At 37.0% G+C, this 20,713-nt stretch overlaps 2 protein-coding genes across 16 annotated transcripts in view; one reads left to right on the plus strand and one right to left on the minus strand.

The window, feature by feature from the left end:
* BAZ2B (bromodomain adjacent to zinc finger domain 2B) overlaps positions 1 to 3,732 on the minus strand; it is a 381,771-nt gene extending 378,039 nt beyond the window's left edge. For all 9 annotated transcript variants that reach the window (XM_082841899.1, XM_082841898.1, XM_082841900.1 and 6 more), the window contains exons 1-2: positions 3,631 to 3,732; positions 2,052 to 2,239 (exon numbers count right to left, since the gene is read on the minus strand). The gene's annotated coding sequence lies outside the window, so the exon portion shown is untranslated. The remainder of the gene's footprint in view (positions 1 to 2,051; positions 2,240 to 3,630) is intronic.
* A 90-nt stretch (positions 3,733 to 3,822) lies between these two features.
* Positions 3,823 to 20,713, plus strand: part of MARCHF7 (membrane associated ring-CH-type finger 7) — a 48,438-nt gene continuing 31,547 nt past the window's right edge. For 4 of the 7 annotated variants that reach the window (XR_014326288.1, XM_082841547.1, XM_082841543.1 and 1 more), the window contains exon 1: positions 15,902 to 18,108. Coding sequence is in view for 6 of the 7 variants with exons in the window: in XM_082841547.1 (XP_082697673.1) it covers positions 17,902 to 18,108 (207 nt within the window). In the remaining variant the exon portion in view is untranslated. Of the gene's footprint in view, positions 3,977 to 15,900; positions 18,109 to 20,713 lie in introns of those variants that run through there. The other 3 variants (XM_082841544.1, XM_082841546.1, XM_082841545.1) reach the window with 3 other exon arrangements.

The raw sequence follows: 20,713 nt of genomic DNA on the forward strand, positions 1-20,713 counted from the left end.
TATGTATGTGTTTGGCTTGACAGCATTAAAGGAACAGGGGTCACTTCAATCTGGTTTTATGGTTTATTCCAGAGGTCAACAAACTTTCTATGAAAAAACCAAATAGTAAATATATTTTAGGCTTTCTGGGCCATATCATCTCTATCACAGCTACTCATCTCTGCCGCTGTAGGCAAAAGCAGTCATAGACTTTGATGGTTAATTTTGTGGTTAAATTGGGGAGGCCAGAGTATCGAGTTATTTAATCATATGCTAATTTAGGCATTGTAGTGAAGATATTTTGTATAGTAATTGTAGATAGATAGATAGATAGGTAGACAGGTAGATAGATAGTTAGGTATCACATACTATTGGTTCTGTTTCTGTGGAGAACCCTGACATACACAGATAAGACTACATAAATTAAAAAAAAAAGACTACATAAATTAATGGACCTGGCTGTGTTCCAATAAAACTATTTACAGTAACAGGTAGTGGATCACATTTGGCCTTGTACCATAGTTTTCCAACCTTTAGTACTATCGATAATAAAAGATAGTTGCTTTTATTAAAAACTCCATGTTTCAGGCAGTGTGAAAGGTGTTTCACACATGGATTCCAAGTGCTCCATAAGCTGAGAATTGTTCCTGACCAGGCCAGATGTTCTGGAGCAGCAATGTGATCTGGAATGATTTTTCTAGAACCAGTGAGATCTAGACCATAGCTTAAGCGTAAGAAAGAGTTTCTCAGAGAAGGCTTCAAGATGGTATTCTTTTTATTTGTTTTTATATTGTTTTACCTATTGGCTTTAGGGATTGAAAGTTATTGCTTCTAATCCAACAGAAGTGAACCAACAACATGTCTTGGATGCTCACTTATTAAATGGGGTACCTTTCAATTGAACTTGATAAGGGGAAAATTAAAATTCACTAAATCAGGGGTTTATTATTTTTGGTAAAAAGAATTTTTTACATCAAAGATTTAAAGCAAAGGACCTTTTAAGTAACATATTCCTTTGAAGACAGAGTCTTCAATCTATAGCTATTTTTCAATAATAAGTACCATACACTTAAAGTTATCTATAACTTTAAATAGTAGAGCCTCAGTTTGGTTTATGCCACAAGGTTCCCTTCTCCAGAGATTAATAAAACTCCCATTTAAGAAGAATTGGCATCCTTTGTTTTCAACTTAGGGGCCCCCCAATAAGCACTCTTATTTCATCCCAGGTATTACCTTCTGTTCCTCAAAAGTTTAAGAAATAACCTACATTTAAATTAATTTGATTTACAAAAAGCAAATATAATCACATCTTTTCACGATCACATCATTTATGCAAAGTGGAGAATATCTATAAAATTACCCTTACCATAGAGAAGCTTCTTGGAAGGTAAGGTTGTAAATGTTAAAATGTGGGGAAAACAGGAACTTTGAAATTCAATATCTGAAAGAGAATTCTAACCTATCAAGTAGCTGAAGAAATACTTAAGCATAAGAGTAAAGGGTTGTTATGATCATGGCCAAATGACAGACAAATTTATAAAGTAAAAGGGGATAAATTAATAATAGTAAAGAAGACCTTAATTTAGAGAAGTCAAGTTCGGAAATGGAAACTAATGGGTTGGTGTGGCAAGTGGTGAACAAAGATATTTAGATACAAAAAAGTATGTCAGAGTTGGTCATAAGCATAAAAAGTTCAGCAAAGGAAGGTCAAGTGGGGGAACTCTGTGCAAAAAAAGGCAACTGCGGGGTCTAAATTGGTCAGAACAGTTCTAATTTCAAATAAGTTGCCATCAAATCATTGGTCCTGATTTTAAGTTCAGAAAATATAGTCACTATCATACCTATTTGTATCTACAATCTGTTATCAAACTGTCTTTAACGTAGAAAATCTTAATAATTATTTGCTGATAATGATAATTATCTGGAAACTCAAATCAGAGAAAGGACATTTAAAAACAATATCAACTAATAATTCTTAAAAAAAATACTTATTAGTGGTCTTTATTTACTAGCATCAACAAGAAACTGATTTGGAAGTTCTGTTTAGCATAGGAAATTGGTGCCACACTCACCTCTGCTGATATTATCAGCGTTGGGTGGGGATGAAGCGACAATCTGCCAAAATCTGAACCATCCTTACCAGGTTTGGGGTTTCTGTAGAGAAGTCACCTCTATCAAGTCTGACTGCCATAGCTCAGGAAAATAGTGCAGTCATTCCTCCTAGCATACAATGTACTTCAGAAGAAGATGTTTAAGGGACCTGTGTAATAAGCCCCAGGAAGATAATATTAGTAGTGGTTTAGACAAGGAATGTAATAGCTAACAATTATGGAATGTTTATTATGTTCCAGGAACTGATGCATTATCTCATTTAATCCTTTCAACAACCTTGTGGGTTATGGGTATTCTTATTAACTCCATTTTACAGAAAACCTGGGCTTGGCAAGGTTAAAGAATTGCTCAAGACAACAAAGGTAGTAAGAGGCTGGGCTGGGATTTGAACCCATGCAGTCTGATGCTTCAGGGTGTGTATACCCATAACCACAATGCTACAGGTACACTCAAACAGGCTGGGGGGAAAATAACAGTTTTCTATACATGGTAAATTAATTTTCTCAAACTTAATCTCTGTTCACTTTATCCCACACCAGATGGTTAATCTTCAACTCACATTTTTAAAAGTTATACTGGCATTTATGTGCCAACTTTAAATAATAATGATCTTTAGTATTTTACAATTTACAATAGTGAAGCATGGACAGTCTGTTAGTCCCCAAGACAGAGAGAAATAGAGATGATACTGATAGTGCACACTCTCCAAGTGAAATGACAAAGAAATACACATAAACTTCATACTTCATTTATTGAAATTATTTGGATCCAATGAATTGCTTAAACAACCCAATAAAACAGGTCAGTTTACAAATCAAGTGTCATCAGTATGCCTCCAAGTTTCAATAACTTATCTTCACCGGTGAAGAACTTATATGTTTGATACATTATTCAAAACCCACATATCACCTAAATCCACAGAAACTGTGGCTTTTTCCTCTAACCTACTCCCTTTTATTCATTAGTATTCACTTACTTGAAGGTTTCGTTTCATTCTCATCAGACCATTTACCTCACAATTTTCCTCCCTGTTTCTAAATGGATGCATTTTTGCTGGAAAATCTGTAGCTACACTACCAAAGATTAGTATCACGATTTAAAAGACATGACTGCAAAAGTACACCACCACCAACACCGAATTACCGCAAGGAACGAAAGGTCCCAGACAAATGAGCTCCAGCCTTTAAAGAGGACAGCTCGCTGCCACCACCTAGGGCGGGCAGGGAATAGGAGGGGGGGAGGTCGGAAAGGCAGTGTTTGATTCAAGTCAATAAACGTTCACTGCGCCACTCACCAAGCGCCAAAAAAAAAAAAACGATGGGCGGTGTTTCGAGCAGTGGGCCGTGCAGGTTTGCCGGAGAGGGCAAGAGACTGTGGCGCGGACTTGGACGCTGGGGAGCGGCAGGGCTGGATCTGAGCCCTTCACCAGGCAGGCGACGACGGCCAACCAGGGCCGGGCCTCCAGCGCCCCGCTCCCGCGGCCCGCACACTCGCCGGCCCAGCCACCAGCCCGATGGCCGACCAGCCGCAGCCGCTTACCGGTGGCGCCTCGCTGCCTCCCCGGAGGCAGCCCTTCAACGGTTGTCGCAGTCAGAGCACCACCCCGCGGTGGGGTACGTCGAGCCCGCCCGCAGCTCTCGGATCCGCTCAGTTCCACCACTCTCGCGAGAGGTCGGGGGAGGCCGCGAAGTGGAGGAAGGAGAAGGGAGGGGCATTTAACGGTGGTGGCTGGTTCTGCGCCGGATCCGGGAGTCGGGCGGACGCCATTGTGATTCGGGGCCGACTCTTCTGCCTCTGTTAGAGGCCTCGAACTCCGAGGAGGAAGGCGGCGGTGTGATCGCTGGAAGCGGGACGGGCCCTGTTCAGTGCCAGCTCTGGAGCAGGGGTAATAAGCTGCGGAGCTCGGGCTTCTCCCTCTCGGGGAGGGGGTTGTAAAGGCCGCGGGTGGGGGAGGGGAGGAAACGAAGTGCTAGCCTGGGGACGCCGAGGCCGCCTCCTTCCTCTCAGAATCGGGGCGGAGGAGCTTGATCCGGGACCGCGGGTACTAAGGGGAACCGGGCACAGGCCTCCTCTGCCGGCGGCCTTTCGTCCCGTGTTGGAGTTTGTGACGGGTGGAGGGGGCAGGCTGTGCGTCTTCGTTGTGGACGTGCGGCGGGCGAGGGCAAGGGGCTTGAGCCCTGTTTTGGCCTTTGGCTACCTCCTCCTCGACGGGGGTGAGGACGGTCCTCCGGGGCGGGCCGGGAGTGTCACGAGTGAGGTATTTGATGAGCGAGGTGTTGAAGACAGGGAGGCTTAGGGCTCTGCCAACCCAGGTTCGAATTGAAGGGACTTTGCCAGCCCCTTAGATGGGATAAAGGTTTGCTTATTGATCGTCCCAGATCTTGAGTATCGTGATACTTTGGGATTCCTTTTGTATTGTGGTAAGTTGTATGTTATTCAAATTGAACTAGGTGGTGGTATGTATAAAAACGGACCTGTTGGCGTAAGAAGTGAAATATGGAAGGCACTAGTAGTTGAATACAGTACTCCCTCATTTTGTTGAAACTGCGTAGAGAAGATGAATGTGTACACACAGCAAAAATACTACAATTCTTTTTTCCTACGAACAGATGTAAATATATGGGGAACATCTCTGTCTTGGTAGTACATTGATCACGACCGTTGTCGTTTGGCGCTATTAAGAGCAAAGGTGCCAAGTGAAATTGAGTAATTTTTTTTCGGTTTTGTAGGATGTTTTAGGTTTTGTTTTTTCTATAATAAAATAATTTTAAAATTTCCCCTTTTCTTTCTCTCATCTCTTCGTTTCTGTCTAGGACTAAGAGATAAGGTTAAAGATGAATTTTTGATTTAAAATCAAACGGTATACTGTTGTTAAAAAGGCAGACACACACTGTAACTAGATTTTTTCTTTTCCGTGAGATAAAATTGTGTTTCAGAAATGGGGTCAGTATTTGATTTACAGCTCTACAGCATTTTGTGAAACAGCAGTGGCGTAGGAGGCATTAGAGGCCGCTCTGGGTTTGAGTCTTGATTTTGCCATAATTATTTAACCTCTTCCTAGAGTTGAAATGAGGATTAAATTAGATGAAGTAGTGTGTAGCAGTCAGCACGCTGGGGGACATAATACTTGCAGAATGAACTTTGGATGAATGTAAGCAGCTGGAAATGATACTAAGTCCAGTTGTTTATATTCATGCATTCTTCAAATTTTACTCTCCCTGTAATATGTCCCTCACAGAGTACTGATTGCTTCTCAACACACACAATAATATACACTTATATAAGTTCTATACTACAAATGTTTTTAGATAAGAACATTTTACAGCTCTTCTTTTGCCCTAAATTATACCACAGATATCAGCATGGTCGGTAAGCATAGTCCTGAGTTTTTTTCTGAAGTTGCGTGCTGGGTCAAATGTCATGAATAAGAATGGTTAAAAATTCCTGCTTATTTAAGTACAGGCAATTTCTGTTTCTGTCACATTGGTAAGAGAGCTTAATTTCCCAGGTAAAGCACAAAGATGCCCCTATATAGACATGCACATATGTTCTATGTGAAGGTGTCAGATAATCAGGTTAAACATAAAAAGACATCCATGGCCCCAGTTTTTAACCAGCTACATATCCATTTCACACAGCTGTTCATCTGGTATATGTTCAAGAGTTGCCCGCTTAATTTTAGGAAAATAATTGTAATGGTGTAAAACTATCAAATAATGTAAAAATTTTTGAAAGTTTGTTATTTGTTGTATTTTAGCTACTAGATTAGGGCTTCACATTACAAGAAGGAGGTTGACACAGCTTCTACCTTCCACAACTCACAATTTAATCATCAGACTAATGTATAAACAACAACTGCTATTATCTTAGTGTAAGTATTGATATATGGTAGTATTGTGAGAGCACAGAGAAGAGGTGTTTGATCTTGGGGGAAATTTTTACAGGAAGTATTACTTGAACTGAGATGTGAAGGATGGTTAGGAGTTTGATAAGGAAACTGAAAGTCATGGTATCATGGTTTGTTTTAGGAATATACAGTTTGTTTCCCATAGCTGAAACAATTGAATGGAGGGTTAGAGCATGACCTGAAAGACCTTCAGTACTGTTTTTGAAAGTTAGTGCTCTATGCTGTTGGGAATAAAGAGCTGTTGTGTCCCTAAGCCAAATAAAAAATGATTTTAAATTATCTATGCTGATACATCCTTCTGTTACTACAGATAATTAAGTGCTAGTAATAAAGAACAGTGGGGAATGCATAAGTGAAATGCACAAGGTTGTATCAAACCTCATTTTTAACCAACAAATTAAACTTAACTAATGAACGTTTTAGCTGTTAAATAACTTAATCAACAACTGATCACATTAGTGTAATTACAGTTTAAAACTGAGTAAAGATTTTGAGTTCTTACTAAGATCTACTTGAATTCACTAAAGCAGAATTATAGTGAAATAATTTATCTTCTCACAATTATTATTTTGCAGAAATTCTGTTTTTAATACACTTGCTAATCATAAGATGAACACAGAAATGGGGAGCAGGATAAAATTATAATTTGAGAGTTGGCTGCGTTTTACTTTTCATGATCTTAATTTTTAACTTTTCTTCTCTGGTCCAAACTCATGTGGTGAAAACTGGTTTTTCTTGTTCTCAAATGTATTTCTCTGGCTCTACTGGTTAGACTAGATAAGTTGAACACCTGGTTTTAAAATTACCTACTGTCATATACCCACTTTTGTCAATAACTTTAAGAAGGCATATTTTGAACCTTAAAAGTTAGTTTTCATCTCTTCATTATAATCATTGCACTTCAGTGTAACGTGTTTCCCACTTTCAGAATAACTCTAAAATGGTTTCCAGTTATGGAATGAAGATTGAAACTTGACACAGATTAAATACACTTCAAAGGAGGACAGATTACTTCAAAGTATTCTAACGTAGACTTAACATCATAGTCCTGTTTTTCATGGAGATGTTGAACTTTTTTCTAGTTATTGATAGTATTTTTTAAGACCTGGCTGTATCTTTACGTGTTAAATATTTGTCAGCTAAAAATCAAGACATTTTTTTAAAGACCCCACAAGTTCTGTGCTTTAGAAGTGCTTTCCTTATGTGACTACCTTTAGTTTTCATGTCTCCATGTTCACTAGGATCAATAAAACACTAGGATTTCCCATTAAGAAAAAAAAATTTTTTTCCCAGAAGCAGATTTTTTAAACAAAAGGATATACCAAATAGAGGTAAATAAAGGAATTGTAACTGTGTTTATATTTCTGGAAGATTATTGGCTATTGAAATACATTGGTATTTTCTATGATAACTGTGGTCTTAATGCCATGAATTTATTGTATAGTAATGTTGTGCTTTTGGTAATTCAGTAACTGTAACTCCCCTGGATATTAAAGACGAAGTCTAAGTTAAACCCTGAAATCGAATCAGATTTTTCATAAGACCGGATGCATAATGATAATTGTAGGAAAGTAAAAGGAATAAGTTACAAAGCTTTACTTCATTGCTACGTAACGCAGCACCTCAAAACCGTGTGGATTAAAACTACTGTTTACAGTGTTTTTACAGTTCTCTGTGCCTGTTGGGTAGTTCTGGTTTCCCCTGGGTTCACTCATGTATCAGTTATTCAGCTGAAGGATTTCTCAGGCTGGCACGTCCAAGATGGCATCACTCACATTTCTGGCACTTGGTGTTGGTTAAACATGGAGGCTTTGCTTAGTGTGGTCTTTTATGACATGGGGGTCCCAAGACAGCATTCCAGGAGAGTGAAAGTGGAAGCTATAAGACTTCTTACAGCCTTGGAAATCATGTCATAGTGTATTCTTAGTCAAAGTAAGTCTCACAAGGTGGCCCACACTCAGGGGGTGGGGAAATAGATTCCACCTCCTCTCAGGCAGACCAGCTAGAGGACAATGCAAAAGGGTCTGGGTATTCAGCTGGGAGGGATTTGTAGCCATACTTTGTAATTACCACAGGTTGCTTAGAATATTTTAAGAACAGACATTCTTAAGGATGTCATCACTGGGATTTGCTTTAAAATAGAGGAGGGTGAAGTAGTCGAATGTTGATAATTGTTGAAGAATGTTGTTTGGCTTCTGGAGGCTTATTATTGTCTCCACTTTTGTGTAAGTTTGAAATTTTTTCATAGGAAAAAAAAAATTTTTTTAAGCGTACTCAGGTAATCTAAACTCCATTTTGCAAAGTGATTTTGACCTTATTTTCCATTTATTATTACCAGAATAGAATAGTACTCTGTTGCTTAGTATTTACTACTTCCTTTGTGGTATACAGATACTAAGGGGTATAAACTAGCAGTACTACAATTTATAAAGGGAATTGTTTTTAGGAGTTCTTTATAGATTTTATTGTAATGTAAGATAAAAAAAAATCTTTTCTTCTGCCAGTAACTTTCCCTTAATTATCAAAGTTAGGTCAAATACATTAAAGAAGTTTTGGAAAACTAAGTTAAGAAAACAAAACCCACCCAGATGTACAGTAAAATGTGAATAATGGCTATTTTTCCCCCAATTTCGTATGCATATACTTATGTAAGGTATGTACATTTTCTTTACTCAGCAGCAAGTATTCTCCTGTACATAAATCTGAATGACTTTAAAAAGTCTTCACTATGTATTAAAGACAAATTTCAAATAATGAAAAAGCCAAAATAATGCCTACTAAGCTGTTTGTATGAAAATCTGTTAACATCTGATGGTATTGCTTAATAATAGCTGGTATTTGAGGATTATATACTGTGTGCCAGCAAAGCTCATGATATACCTGTAAAGTTGGTACTATTATTATTCCCATTTTGTAGGTGAAGAAATTAAGCATTAGATTAAGGCTAGAGTCATACCAAGTAAGGGACAGACTTAAAAGCTAGCATTCTCAAATATTATGTTTTTACAAAAGTTAGAAGTTGGCTCATATGCTAAAAATTGGGCAGTGCTTAATTTATCTTGCCTATCCTGTTTCCTGTTTTGGAAAAAGAACCTTTGTTAATGAATAGTTTTAAAATAAAGGGAAAGTCTTAGGTGTAGGTTGTACTGTTTGTTAGTATGAATGGGGCTGGAGCCTTTTTGTTTGTCTGGTCATTTGGTTTATGACTACTATGTGACTGTTGACAGATCCTGAACAAGACTGTTATTGTAGGAAGGGGACACAGTGATTTGTAGAGGATCACATGAGAGGATCTGAGAGGATACATGTTATTTGAGAGATCCCTTTATAAGCAGAATCATCGAAAAACCTTTGAGCGTTGCTCTGCTATTTCTCTTAGGAATTAACAGCTTTCCAAATTTGGTAGAAAACAAAAATTCAAGTCCTATTTGGTAGACAACTTGTGGCGGTGCTCAGAAAAAAGTTTACTCTTAAGTAATGTGTAGAACTCCTTTGTTCCAAGTGTTTTCCTATACTGCCTGAAGTTTTTCAGTTTACTTTTTCATAGTGCCCTAAATTCTACTAATTAGACTTTCAGTGGGGGGGGGGGGAGGCGGGGCTACCAAGAGTGATGAGATAGAAGTTACAGTTCAAGCAGAAGGCAAGGAGGTAGCATATGTGTATGGGAAAAAGTAAAATCAGTGTAAGTGATTGAAAATCAGTTAGCCCAGATTGCGCTCCTGGGTTTTCAGAACTATTTCTAGCATGCTTCTAGACCTCTTTTGGGTACTTCAGGCTACCTGTTTTTTATAACTCATCTTGGTGTGCTTCTTTGTCCTCCACTCCCAACTCCCTGCAAATAAATAAAGAGAAAAATGTTTTTCATCAGTATGCTGAATAATCCAATCCCCCCCCACCCCCATTACATTCCTTTCTACTTGGGATGTTCTGAATCTACCTTCTATCCATATTTTGGCTCTCACTAATTTGTTTGGAGCCACTGTGTCTCTTCCTAATAACTTGTCCTTAGTTTGGGGCGTGGGTGGGTGGTTTGTTTTTAGCTGCCTCAAAATTTTTAGTAGATACTGAGCCTACTAAACCTTATAGCAGTGGTTTCTTTCCCATGGTTCCACAAAGGTAATAAGATTATTTACTTTCAGAATTGTAAGAAATTCAGGGAACTATATAAATCTATTATTAAGGCTAGACAAAACTGAAGTTTTGTTGGACCACTGATGGTTTCATCTTTGAAAGCTCTAATTGCCTGTCAGGAACTTAATTTCTGGGATCCTTAGGGAGAAAAGTAATACACAACGTGCTTGTAAAAAGCTTCAGAATTGTTGCCTTATTAAAGTACAAACTTCCGAGCAAAGGACACAAGATTGCCTTTACAATCCAGATATAATCTACCTTATGTATTTATTTCCTTGAGAGTCCTTCGTGTTCTCCTTTTCCACGCCTTTGCTTTCATCCTTAACACATTATTTTCTATTTTCCAGTTCTTCAGCATACTTTAGCATCTTTATGTTTCCTCCTCTTTTTTTATTTTCAATCTTCAAAGGTCAACTCAGATGACACCTCATCTGAAATCTTTCTCATCTTGTTGGAACTTTTGGATCCCCATTCAATGCTCCCATAGCATTTTCAGAATTTTCTTAAGTGTAACGATTTTTAGCATTCTGGTATGAATGTGTAATCTAGCAATTAGTGTAATTGCTAATTATTTTAGTTGGTTTTTTGGGGGCTTCTTGACTGTGATCAAATCACTTCAGCCAATTTCTCTTCAAATTTTTTCTGTGCTCTAGTTCTTTCCTTCTGTAACTTTACTTAAATGTACAGTAGTTTTTTTACTCTTTCCTCAGTGTCTCTTAAATCCTCTCTTGTATTTATCATTATCTGTTTTTCCAAACTTCATTCTGGATAGTTTTCCTCTAGCCTATTTCCCAGTTCCCTAGTTTTTCAGGTTTGCCTAGGCTACTGGTAAATACATCAATTTCCCAGTTTGCTAACATTAGGGCCATCTCTTCATCTGGTTCTGTTGATTTTTATCTCTTGATGATGGACTGTTTTTTTTTTCCTTGTATTTTTGTGTCTTAATTTTTGATTGAATGGGAAACAGTGGAAATGAATAGTAGAGACTGAGATCAATCATTTTGATGCCTGGATGTGGACATACTCTTCTGTCACTGTTAGTGTGGTGGGTTGAGTTGGTTTAGTCTGTAGTTAAGCTGGGTTTGAACTTTATTATTGCTTTATATATTTTCAAAGTATTGCAGTAGTGGATTGCTGCTGCATGGTGCTTAGTGTGAGGCTGGAGTGCTGGAGGATTTCTTTGAGTATTCTTTCACTAGCCTCAACTTCCTGCAGGCCCTGCACATCTGCACCACTAAGGCTCTAAAGCTGTTGTAACTCTCTCAGCAGTAAACTGCTGCACCTTCCTATTGGAGCAAAGTTCATGGTGAAAGGAGGTGTTCTATGTTTTATGCATCCATCTCCAGTCTTAGGTGGGCTCTGTGTGCCTGATCCTCAGAGGTGGGGCTGTCCCAAGATTTATGCCCTTCTCCCTGTCTCCTGGGTATAGCATGCAGGCAGACTCCTGCCACATTCTCCCCACCAGGGTGAACTGGAACTAGGATTTTTTTTAAGGTGGTAGTTGGAAGTTAACTGGAAAAGGTAGGTTAGAGTTCTGGATACTGGGGCAAAGAATTTAGACTTTGCTTTTAAGGTAGTAGAAAAACAGTTGAAAGTATGATTGGGGAGTGGTGCTGTTACTAGTAGGGTGAAATAGAAACGAAGAAAATGTGTGGATTAATGATGAGTTCCCTTTAGACAAGGCCTAGTGTGGTATTATTAGAGACAAACTTTGTTGGTTTACTTAGAGTAGGCCTCATATTCAAGTAAAGTCTTGCTGAAAAACATTGTAAAATTCAATTTAAATTTGTCTGTTTTAGTATAAGTTGTGTGATAGGTTTTCAGTTGCATTTGACATGAGACTATGAGATCTTGTTAACTTGCAGATAGCATTGGGCACAGAACTTTGCATGTCAGGTAATGAGAGAATTCTTTGAGGCTTTTTACCTAGACTAAGAAAGTTTAAGTTAAGATTTATAGTGTTTAATGGGCCACCAAAAACATGAACTTGCTTTAAAGAACTTTTCAGAGGTTTCCTAGGAAGCCCAGCTGAATGAAATTACCTATTAAAAATGTAGTAATTTTTTACTAGGTAACAAGCCACAGGTTTATGAGACGAAAGACTACATAAATTTTGGAGTTGGTATGAATATCTGTTTTCCACTCCTGTTGCTCATGCCAATTACTATTAAAATGCCTGAAGGTAAGGGAACACTTAACAGTGATATTAAGACTAGTTGGGTAAACTAGCAGTTAAATATCAGCTTCAGAGAATCTTCACAAGTTGAAAAGTTCAATGTAGTAAAAATCTCAAATGTTGATCATAAGATTTTTGTGGCTTTGTGGTTCATTACCTTCCTTCTGCATTTGAAGTTGAAGCAAGTTCTGAAGAATGGAAATGGAATGACCTCTTGGAGCTGTCAGTGCCTCAGCTTACTCAGACATAGATGTGTTGATAAGGAACATGAGCACAAGTCCAGTGGATCCATCATGCCTAGGACTTGAGTGAGGCTCAAAGAGAGTAAAAATTAAGCATGTTAATAATGGAAGCTTCATAGCAATGAGGGCTGTATGCAAATTGAGTGGCAAGGCATAGCAGACAGGTACATATCTCTTCTTCTCAAGCTCATGCTTCACTATCCTATCTGACTTCACTTACAAAATACAAGTTCAGAGGTTAAAGTACTAATAATTTCAAGATGTCAGCAGTAGAGCTTTTAATCAAGCACAGGATCCCATGTGTCAGCATAGGTGGACACACATCTATAAACCAAGCCCTGGTGATAAGTTTTTATCTTATCACTAGAAAGACAGTTCAACTATCCGACTCTAGAATCAAATTTAAAGAAACTACAGAGGCAAAAGGAAAGAAAGAGGCTATTATATTGACCACTGAGGAAAGATTGTACATATGAACTTTTTGTGCTTTACTCTTTAAGTCTTGGTTAAAAGCATTGAGCTTCAGATACTTTTTTCCTGCTAGTCTTTTTTTCTGGCTTATACCTTTTCCTTTAGAGCACTTATAACTGTTTAAGTTGTATGGTTATTTGTGTTTGTTCTCTACTAGACTACAGCTTCTTCATAGTCATTATCTTAGTAGGTTCAGTGTTGTCCCCTTTCCCTGTCCCCTTTGTTTGGTATTAATTAATGTGCCTAGCACATACTAAGCATGTAAAAAACTATTTCTTGAATGAATGAACTTGAAAAGATGCCTTGTAGTACCTTGTAAGTGGTCTGGTAGAAGTTTTTCAAGGACTGCTTATTTTAATTAATTTTATTTATTTTATTCTATTTTTTGTGCTTTTGACCTACAGTTATACAACCAGATTACATAAGTTTTCTGGTAACACCTACATTGTCAAAATTCAATCAATTTATGTAGAGGAGTTGCCAAAAATAGTTTCATGCAGTATAAATTATAGCTCTCGGAGGACCCTGCCTCTTTGCTTTCTCCCAAGAGCTTTGTTTTGAGAGATTTCCTACTAGGTTAGTTTTATTCTGCAGTAAGAATTGGGTATAAATATAATCAAAGTAAAATACGAGAGGTATGATTAAGAAGCACTGTTATTAAAGAACCATCTATAGACCTGTATCTTTTTAAAGACATTTTATCTTCCCTTTTAAAATCCTCAACAAATACAGTCCCTTGTTTAGTGTTTGTAGAGCCTTCTTGATAAAATAACAAATTTGCTACTTGTTAAATCTTTCATGGGCTGTTGCATGTCAGTATTTAACCATTAGTATTCTTTCTACTAACGTATGCCTTCTTTAAATGTCCAATTCATAATGCACCTTTTTAATAAAAATTTTTATATGGATGTATATATAGAATTTATAAAAAGCTGAAGGAAGTAAAGATTTATGTTAGATGACTGTATGCTTTGTCATTCAAACCAGGCCCCTTTAAGAGACAGCGCAAGTACTATTAATAATTGTCCCAGGATAATGAGCACAAATTAGGACTTTTCTTGCCATAAACTGGGACTGGTCTAGGCAAACCAGGAAATATGGTCATCTCTGCTTAAAAGGAAAACAGCAGTCCTTTGCCTCACCCTTTACCTCATTCCCAGTCCCGCTTTCCATAGGCAGCAATCCTCACCTTTTAGCTGTTTTAGGATTTACCTTCATATTTCTAAATGATGTGTTCATGATTTTTTAGTATTATATATGTGCTTTTTTATTCACCATTGTGGTGGCTCAATCACACAGCATGTTTGTAGCAAAATTGATACAGTAATCTTATGTTTACACTATCTTAACTATATAAATATTAAAGAGTTCACCCAAACAGTGCAGCATCTCCTTTCTTGAACAATAGCTCTGTTTCCCCAAGTTACAAAATTAATGTATTAAATTTGCCTTTTGTTCTAAGTACTCAGCATTTTTTTCCCAATTGTATTATCATCTCTGCCACGAGCCAAAATAGTTTCTGTATGATGCTATTTTTTCCTGAGAATTTGCTTCCATTTTCTGTGATCCTGTTCCAGTCTTGATCAGTTGCTCCCTATGCTTTCCACATAATTTTGTAACTGTTTCCTGGGTTCTGTGTCTGGTTCTTTAATTCTTTACACTCCTGTTTTCCTAGGACCTGCTCTTCATTTAACTAACTTCTTATGGTTTTGTTTTTTAATAGTTTTTTTAAATCTTTCATGTCTGAATACTCTTTTCTCCACCTCACATTTAGTTGCTAGATAGGAGTTCAATGCTAAATTTTTTTCTCAGTACTATAGGCATTGCTTTATTGTCTTGAGAGTTTTTAAAGTTGTAATTAAGAAGCCATTCTGATTACTTTTCTTTTGTATATGACCCATTTTTCCATTCTTGTAAATTATAGAATCTTCTCTTTCTTTCTGGTGTTCTGAAATTTCAAGATGATAAATGGTACTTAGTGTTGGTCTTTTTTCTTTGATCCTGCCCAGTACTCTTGACCCCTTTCAGTGTGGAGATTTGTGTCCTTCAATTCTAGAAAAGTTCTTTCGTTTCTTTGATAATTTTCTTTACCTTATTTTCTTTTTTCTCTCTTTCTGTAACCATACTTACCGTCAAATGATCGATAACTCCCCTGGACAATTCTCCTGTTTTTTGAGTTACATTTTCTACTTCTGGGAGGTGTCCCAATCTTTCTGTTGGTTTATTTTAGTGTATCACATTTCTTTTTTAAGTGTGTAACATTTTGAATTTCCACAAGCTGTTCATTATACTGATTGCTTTCTCAAGCATCCTGTTTTTATTTTATGAATGAATGTCTTTTGCTCCCTTTGAGGATAGTAGTTAATTAGCTCCTTTCCCCAGATTTTCTCTTAAGTTCCTTTTTTTGTTATTTACTTTAGTCTTATGGGAGGTTTTCCTTGGATACCTAGTGATCCTTGATGTTTGTCTATTAGAGGGAAGCACTAAAAAAAGCTGATTAGAAACTCTTAGTGACTAGTGGACTTTGCTTTGGGTAGGATGGTCAAATGGCAGGCTAGCTGTGTAATTGGAAGCATTCCAAATGTCAGTATCCAGAAATTTTATCTCAGGTATTTTGTTTGGTTTTCTGACAGCATTGTAAAAACAGCACCAGGAAAGAGTTTTTGGGTCTCAACATTGAATATATAGATTTTCTTTTATTCCTTATACTTAACCTTTGCAGAGATGGTTGTATATTTCTTGGGTGGGGGTGGGGAGGGTTACATGGGAGATCCTTATTCTCCAGAGAATAAATATCCTGTTTTCGGAAGAATGGTACTAGGGGGAGAATTGAGGGTTTTACTGCTCCAAGTACAGATTTTAATTCAGCAACTCCATGCATCATCCCTTTTTTATGATACCTTGTATCTCCAGGTCTTGATTCTTTCTAGGATGCTAAGGCCAACTGCTTTGCTTCCAGTTCCTACCTCTTTCTAGAAAGTACCTAGGGTGTATTTTTTATCCTTTCTGCTGAATTACTCTACCTCTCCTCGGACTTTTTTGGATTTTCCAAATATAACATTGAAATCTCTTGCCTATTATGGTCCCTTTTCCTATTCTTTTCATAGTTAAAGCTTTTGGATTCATCGACTGTCATTTTATAGGGGTTTTGGAAAGAGGGACCAAAACAGATGCATAAGGATAACCTTGTCATGTTTAACTGGGACTTCAAACAGACCTTTTCTGATAAGCTATCTTTGATTTAATCATGTCCCAGAGCGTAGCTTTTACTCTGGTTTCTCATTAGCTAGATACTCTTAGTCGAATAATTTTAATTGATATTAGGCTTGTGTTACATCTTTTTCATGTTTGTTGTGTATCCTACTGCAGTATTGGCCATATGTTTTGTTGATGTTTTTGCATATTCATCCTCTTTTCTGTCATTGCTTGACACCCTGTTTTTGAGGCAGATATTGAGAAAGGAAATTCTTTTGTAGTAACTTTTAAGGTAGAATGATGCTAAAACTTAGTTGATAAGTTAATGAGTTGAAAGTGAATTAGATATTTTTAACTTAAATGTTTAGATTTGAAGGTTTTAATACAGCAAATATACCTATCTAGGCAAGTGAAGTACATTTTTCTTGCCTTAATTTCAATCCACTACCAGAAAAATAAGGGAATAATTTTTGACCTTGAAAGTGGATAACTGGGAGGAGTTGAAGAGATTATTGTGATTTCTTTTTACTGTTACTTTCTTTTGCCCTTCTCTTTTTACTCTCAAGACTGGTGGTATCTCAGTTGTTCAGAGGCCTCATTGTAAATCCTTTCCCCAGAAAACTTTAAAAGTTTTTCTTTAATTTATAAAATTAATGTTTTTATAGCAGCCTTACTTGTAATAGCCTAAAACTGGAAACAGTCCAGTGTCCATCTGCAGTAGAATAGACAAATAAATTGTGTGTATTGATACAGTGGAATATTACATAAACTAATCAGAGTGAACTTACTACAGCTGCATGCAACAGCAGAATTAGTCTCACAAATATAATGTTGAGCAAATGAAGCCAGACATAAAGGAGTACATGTTGTATGAATCCACAACATGTTAAAAAATAAGGCACAGCTAATGGTGACTCTTGGCATGTGTTCAGGAATGTTTAGTGAAGAAAACTTAGAAATTATTCTCACTTTTGAGAAGGGGAGACAGGAAAACAAATTACAGTGTGTAGTATGATGTCTTTAAAAAAGTATGTAAAAAGTGGAAGGAACACTTGATCTTGTTTTAAGACTATGCCCAGGAATTGAATGGGGAATGTATAGACTTTGCAGGCACATACAAAGTCCTGTGAGAGCATATTGTGTTAGGGAATGTACAGATACTACAGTATAGCTAATGCTATGAGTATCGAACATTCATAATAGGAATAACAAGAGTCAAGGGCTGATTCGTGTAGGATTTTATTTACTTATTTACTTTATTTATTTACTTATTTAGGCTGTGCCGGGTCTTAGTTGTGACACTCGGACTTCATAGTTGCCACATGCAGAGTCTTAGTTGCAGCATGCATGCGGGATCTACTTCCCCGAGCAGGGATCAGACACGGGCCCCCTGCATTGGGAGCGTGGAGTCTTACCAACTGGACCACTAGGGAAGTCCCTAGGATTTTATATAGAGGAAATTGAATAAGGAAAAGAGCTCAGGCTTTAGAAACAACAAACCTCAGTTTCTCATCACCACTTTTATCATGTTCATTTTATGGGCAATAGGGAACCTTTGATGGTCTTCAGACCTCTGCCTGTAGAAGGAGAGTGATGATAATCTCACAGTTTACCATTCGGTTAATTTGCATGGTTAATTCTTGATTTGAGCTGATCATTAAGGAGAGGATTAAGAATCAAAGGTTTGCATGTTTTCCAAAAGGCAATTAATCAAAATTTGCATTTCACAGGAAACATTAAGAATGGAGTCTAAACCTTCAAGGATTCCAAGAAGAATTTCTGTTCAACCCTCTAGCTCTTTAAGTGCTAGGATGATGTCTGGAAGCAGAGGAAGTAGTTTAAATGATACCTATCACTCAAGGGACTCTTCGTTTAGACTGGATTCTGAATATCAGGTAACATCTTAATTTGGAATGTGTGTATATACACAGTCTCATTTTCAAAATCCTTGGGGCCATGTGATTTTCTGGATTTTAGAAAAGTAGTAGAGTGTGTTTATAACACCCTCAGCTGGATCTGAGGCATCCTGTAATCAAAAGATTAATATATCTGCAGCGGACTGATTTAATGTTCCACACTAGCAAAAACTTAATGTTTTTCAAAGTTTTGAACTTAAGAATTTTGAATAAGGGATTGTGGTCATAAGTAAAATGTTCATAGTTTCCAAAGACTTGGAAACCTTCTAACCTAAAAGCATTGAAGTATCAGTTGAATTAACAGGCTGTCTTTTACATGAATTATGGGGTTTTATTTTTACAGTTAGTAATGAGTTTGCATTGATTCATAATCTACATAAAGCAATCTAAGTTCCTTTTATGTAGCTAATTTTCCTTAGGACCAATAACACTTTGGTTTTTGAAATAGCTTGTTATTGTTATAACAATGGTTGTAGTATAAAACTGTAAATCTCAGAGGCATGGTTTGTAGCTTTAACACAGTTTATCTTGCTCATCTTTCAAATGTTAAGTTTATCGCATTATTGGCTGAACACCTCATTAAATCGCACGACATTTGCCAAAAGTCTGATGTTTCGGTAACTGACTCTAAGAGAATCCTTTAGTGAAAATGTCTGTTTAAGTCTTAAGTAATGTTTATATATTTATATATCATGCAATGTACTATATGATAAAGTCATTTGAATGTTCTTCTGCGTAGTAATAAGCATTTTATAAAATACTCAGAGAAGCACAAATGAAATAAAATAATTTCTCTAAAATGCCCATATCTACTGCCAGCCTGCTGACATTATGTGTACTGTTTACTTGGACTTATTTTAAATGTTGTTTGATAATGTATTTTTTTTACTCTGTTGCTAGGCAAGAGTATGCTTGCCAGAGGTGCAGAATCACATATTTTCCATTCTACAGAAATGTTGTAGGTTAAATGATTGTGACTTGTTAAGAGCACACAATTGGGGTTTTTTCCTATATTAATAAAATTTTGTCTACTGATCTTTGTCTAATTTTTCGTATAGCTAATTAGTGAGGAACACAGACTCTGAAACCAGACTAAGAGTCTTGAATATATTTAGAAAACTTATTGACATTCACTTTAAAGTAATATTTTCAGACTTTTTCTTCCAGTTTGTTCTTAATGTCATAGATTATTCTGAAAGTCTAATTTTTCATTGTGGAAGTTAAGCAAATGCAAACATGAAAAAAAATTTTAAATGTTTTATTGGTTCTTAATAAGATTAATCAGTTTTATAAATTTTGGTGTTTTCCTTAATGTTTTTCAGTTATTTTAAGTAGCTTCCGATCTTTTTCTTTCTTTCTTTAATGGGTTATAGGAATATTTCCAATCTTGTCAACTATTTGTAGGCTGCTTTGCTCTTTTAGTTTTGATTTAGGAACTGAAATTCCTGTGTTCTTGAGGAAAGTACTTTTCTTTTTCCTTTTCTGTGAAATGGTGATAATGGTAATTTTCTCACATAGTTACTGTTAAAATTAATTGGAAGAAATAATACATGTAAAGCACTTAGAACAACAGTGCCTGGACCCTAGTAAGAGTTCAGATGTTACAGGTTATAATTATCATTGTGACTGCTGTTGTTATCATTTCCTGGCTTTGCATTGGTTTAAAGAGATAATTAATATCCTTAGGGGATAGTATAATATGTTATCAGAATATTTAAATTATATATCACACATTTAGTTTTATTTAATATTAAGATTATTCAGCAAGATGTGTATTTAATGAATGAAAGAGACCTTTGAATATCAAAGGGAACTTTTTTGGTTAATTGCTGATATTTTCTGACTCAAAACCATCTGGGACACAACACTCATCCTCCCCGCTTTTTTTAAAAATTATTTATTTATTTATTGGCTGCGTTGGGTCTTCGTTGCTGCGCGCGGGCTTTCTCTAATTGCGGCCAGTGGGGGCTACTCTTTGTTGCGGTGTGCGGGCTTCTCATTGTGGTGGCTTCTCTTTGTTGTGGAGCACAGGCTGCAGGTACGCGGGCTGCAGTAGTTGTGGCACGTGGGCTCAGTAGTTGTGGCTTGCAGGCTCTAGAGCGCAGCCTCAGTAGCTGTGGCACACAGGCTTAGTTGCTCTGTGGCATATGGGATCTTCCCGGACCAGGGATTGAACCCTTGTCTCCTGCATTGGCAGGTGGATTCGTAACTACTGTGCCACCAGGGAAGTCCCTCCCCTTCTTTATTATACTTAGTGAACCTTGAGAAAGGAGGGTCAGAACAGGGCATAGTAGTTCAATCTCATTTACATTATGGATCAGATGATAAGAAAACACCTTATTTATACAGTGCTTGACATTTTGCAGCAAATTTTTAATTTTTAATCTTAGTTAAATAGGACAGATGCTTGTGTCATTTCATAAATAAAGATCTGAAATCTGGAAAGATAAGTGGTTTCTCCCAGTTCCAGGATTAGTATACAGTGTGCCTGAGCTGAAGAATCTAAGACTTCTGGATAGCATTGTGTCTTTGGCAAATGTAGGTTCTAAGTTCCAAACAATTGATTTTCTAAATGTCTTTTGGT

The sequence above is a fragment of the Leucopleurus acutus genome (assembly GCF_964270905.1).
Source record: "Leucopleurus acutus genome assembly, chromosome: 6".
Taxonomy (NCBI): domain Eukaryota; kingdom Metazoa; phylum Chordata; class Mammalia; order Artiodactyla; family Delphinidae; genus Leucopleurus; species Leucopleurus acutus.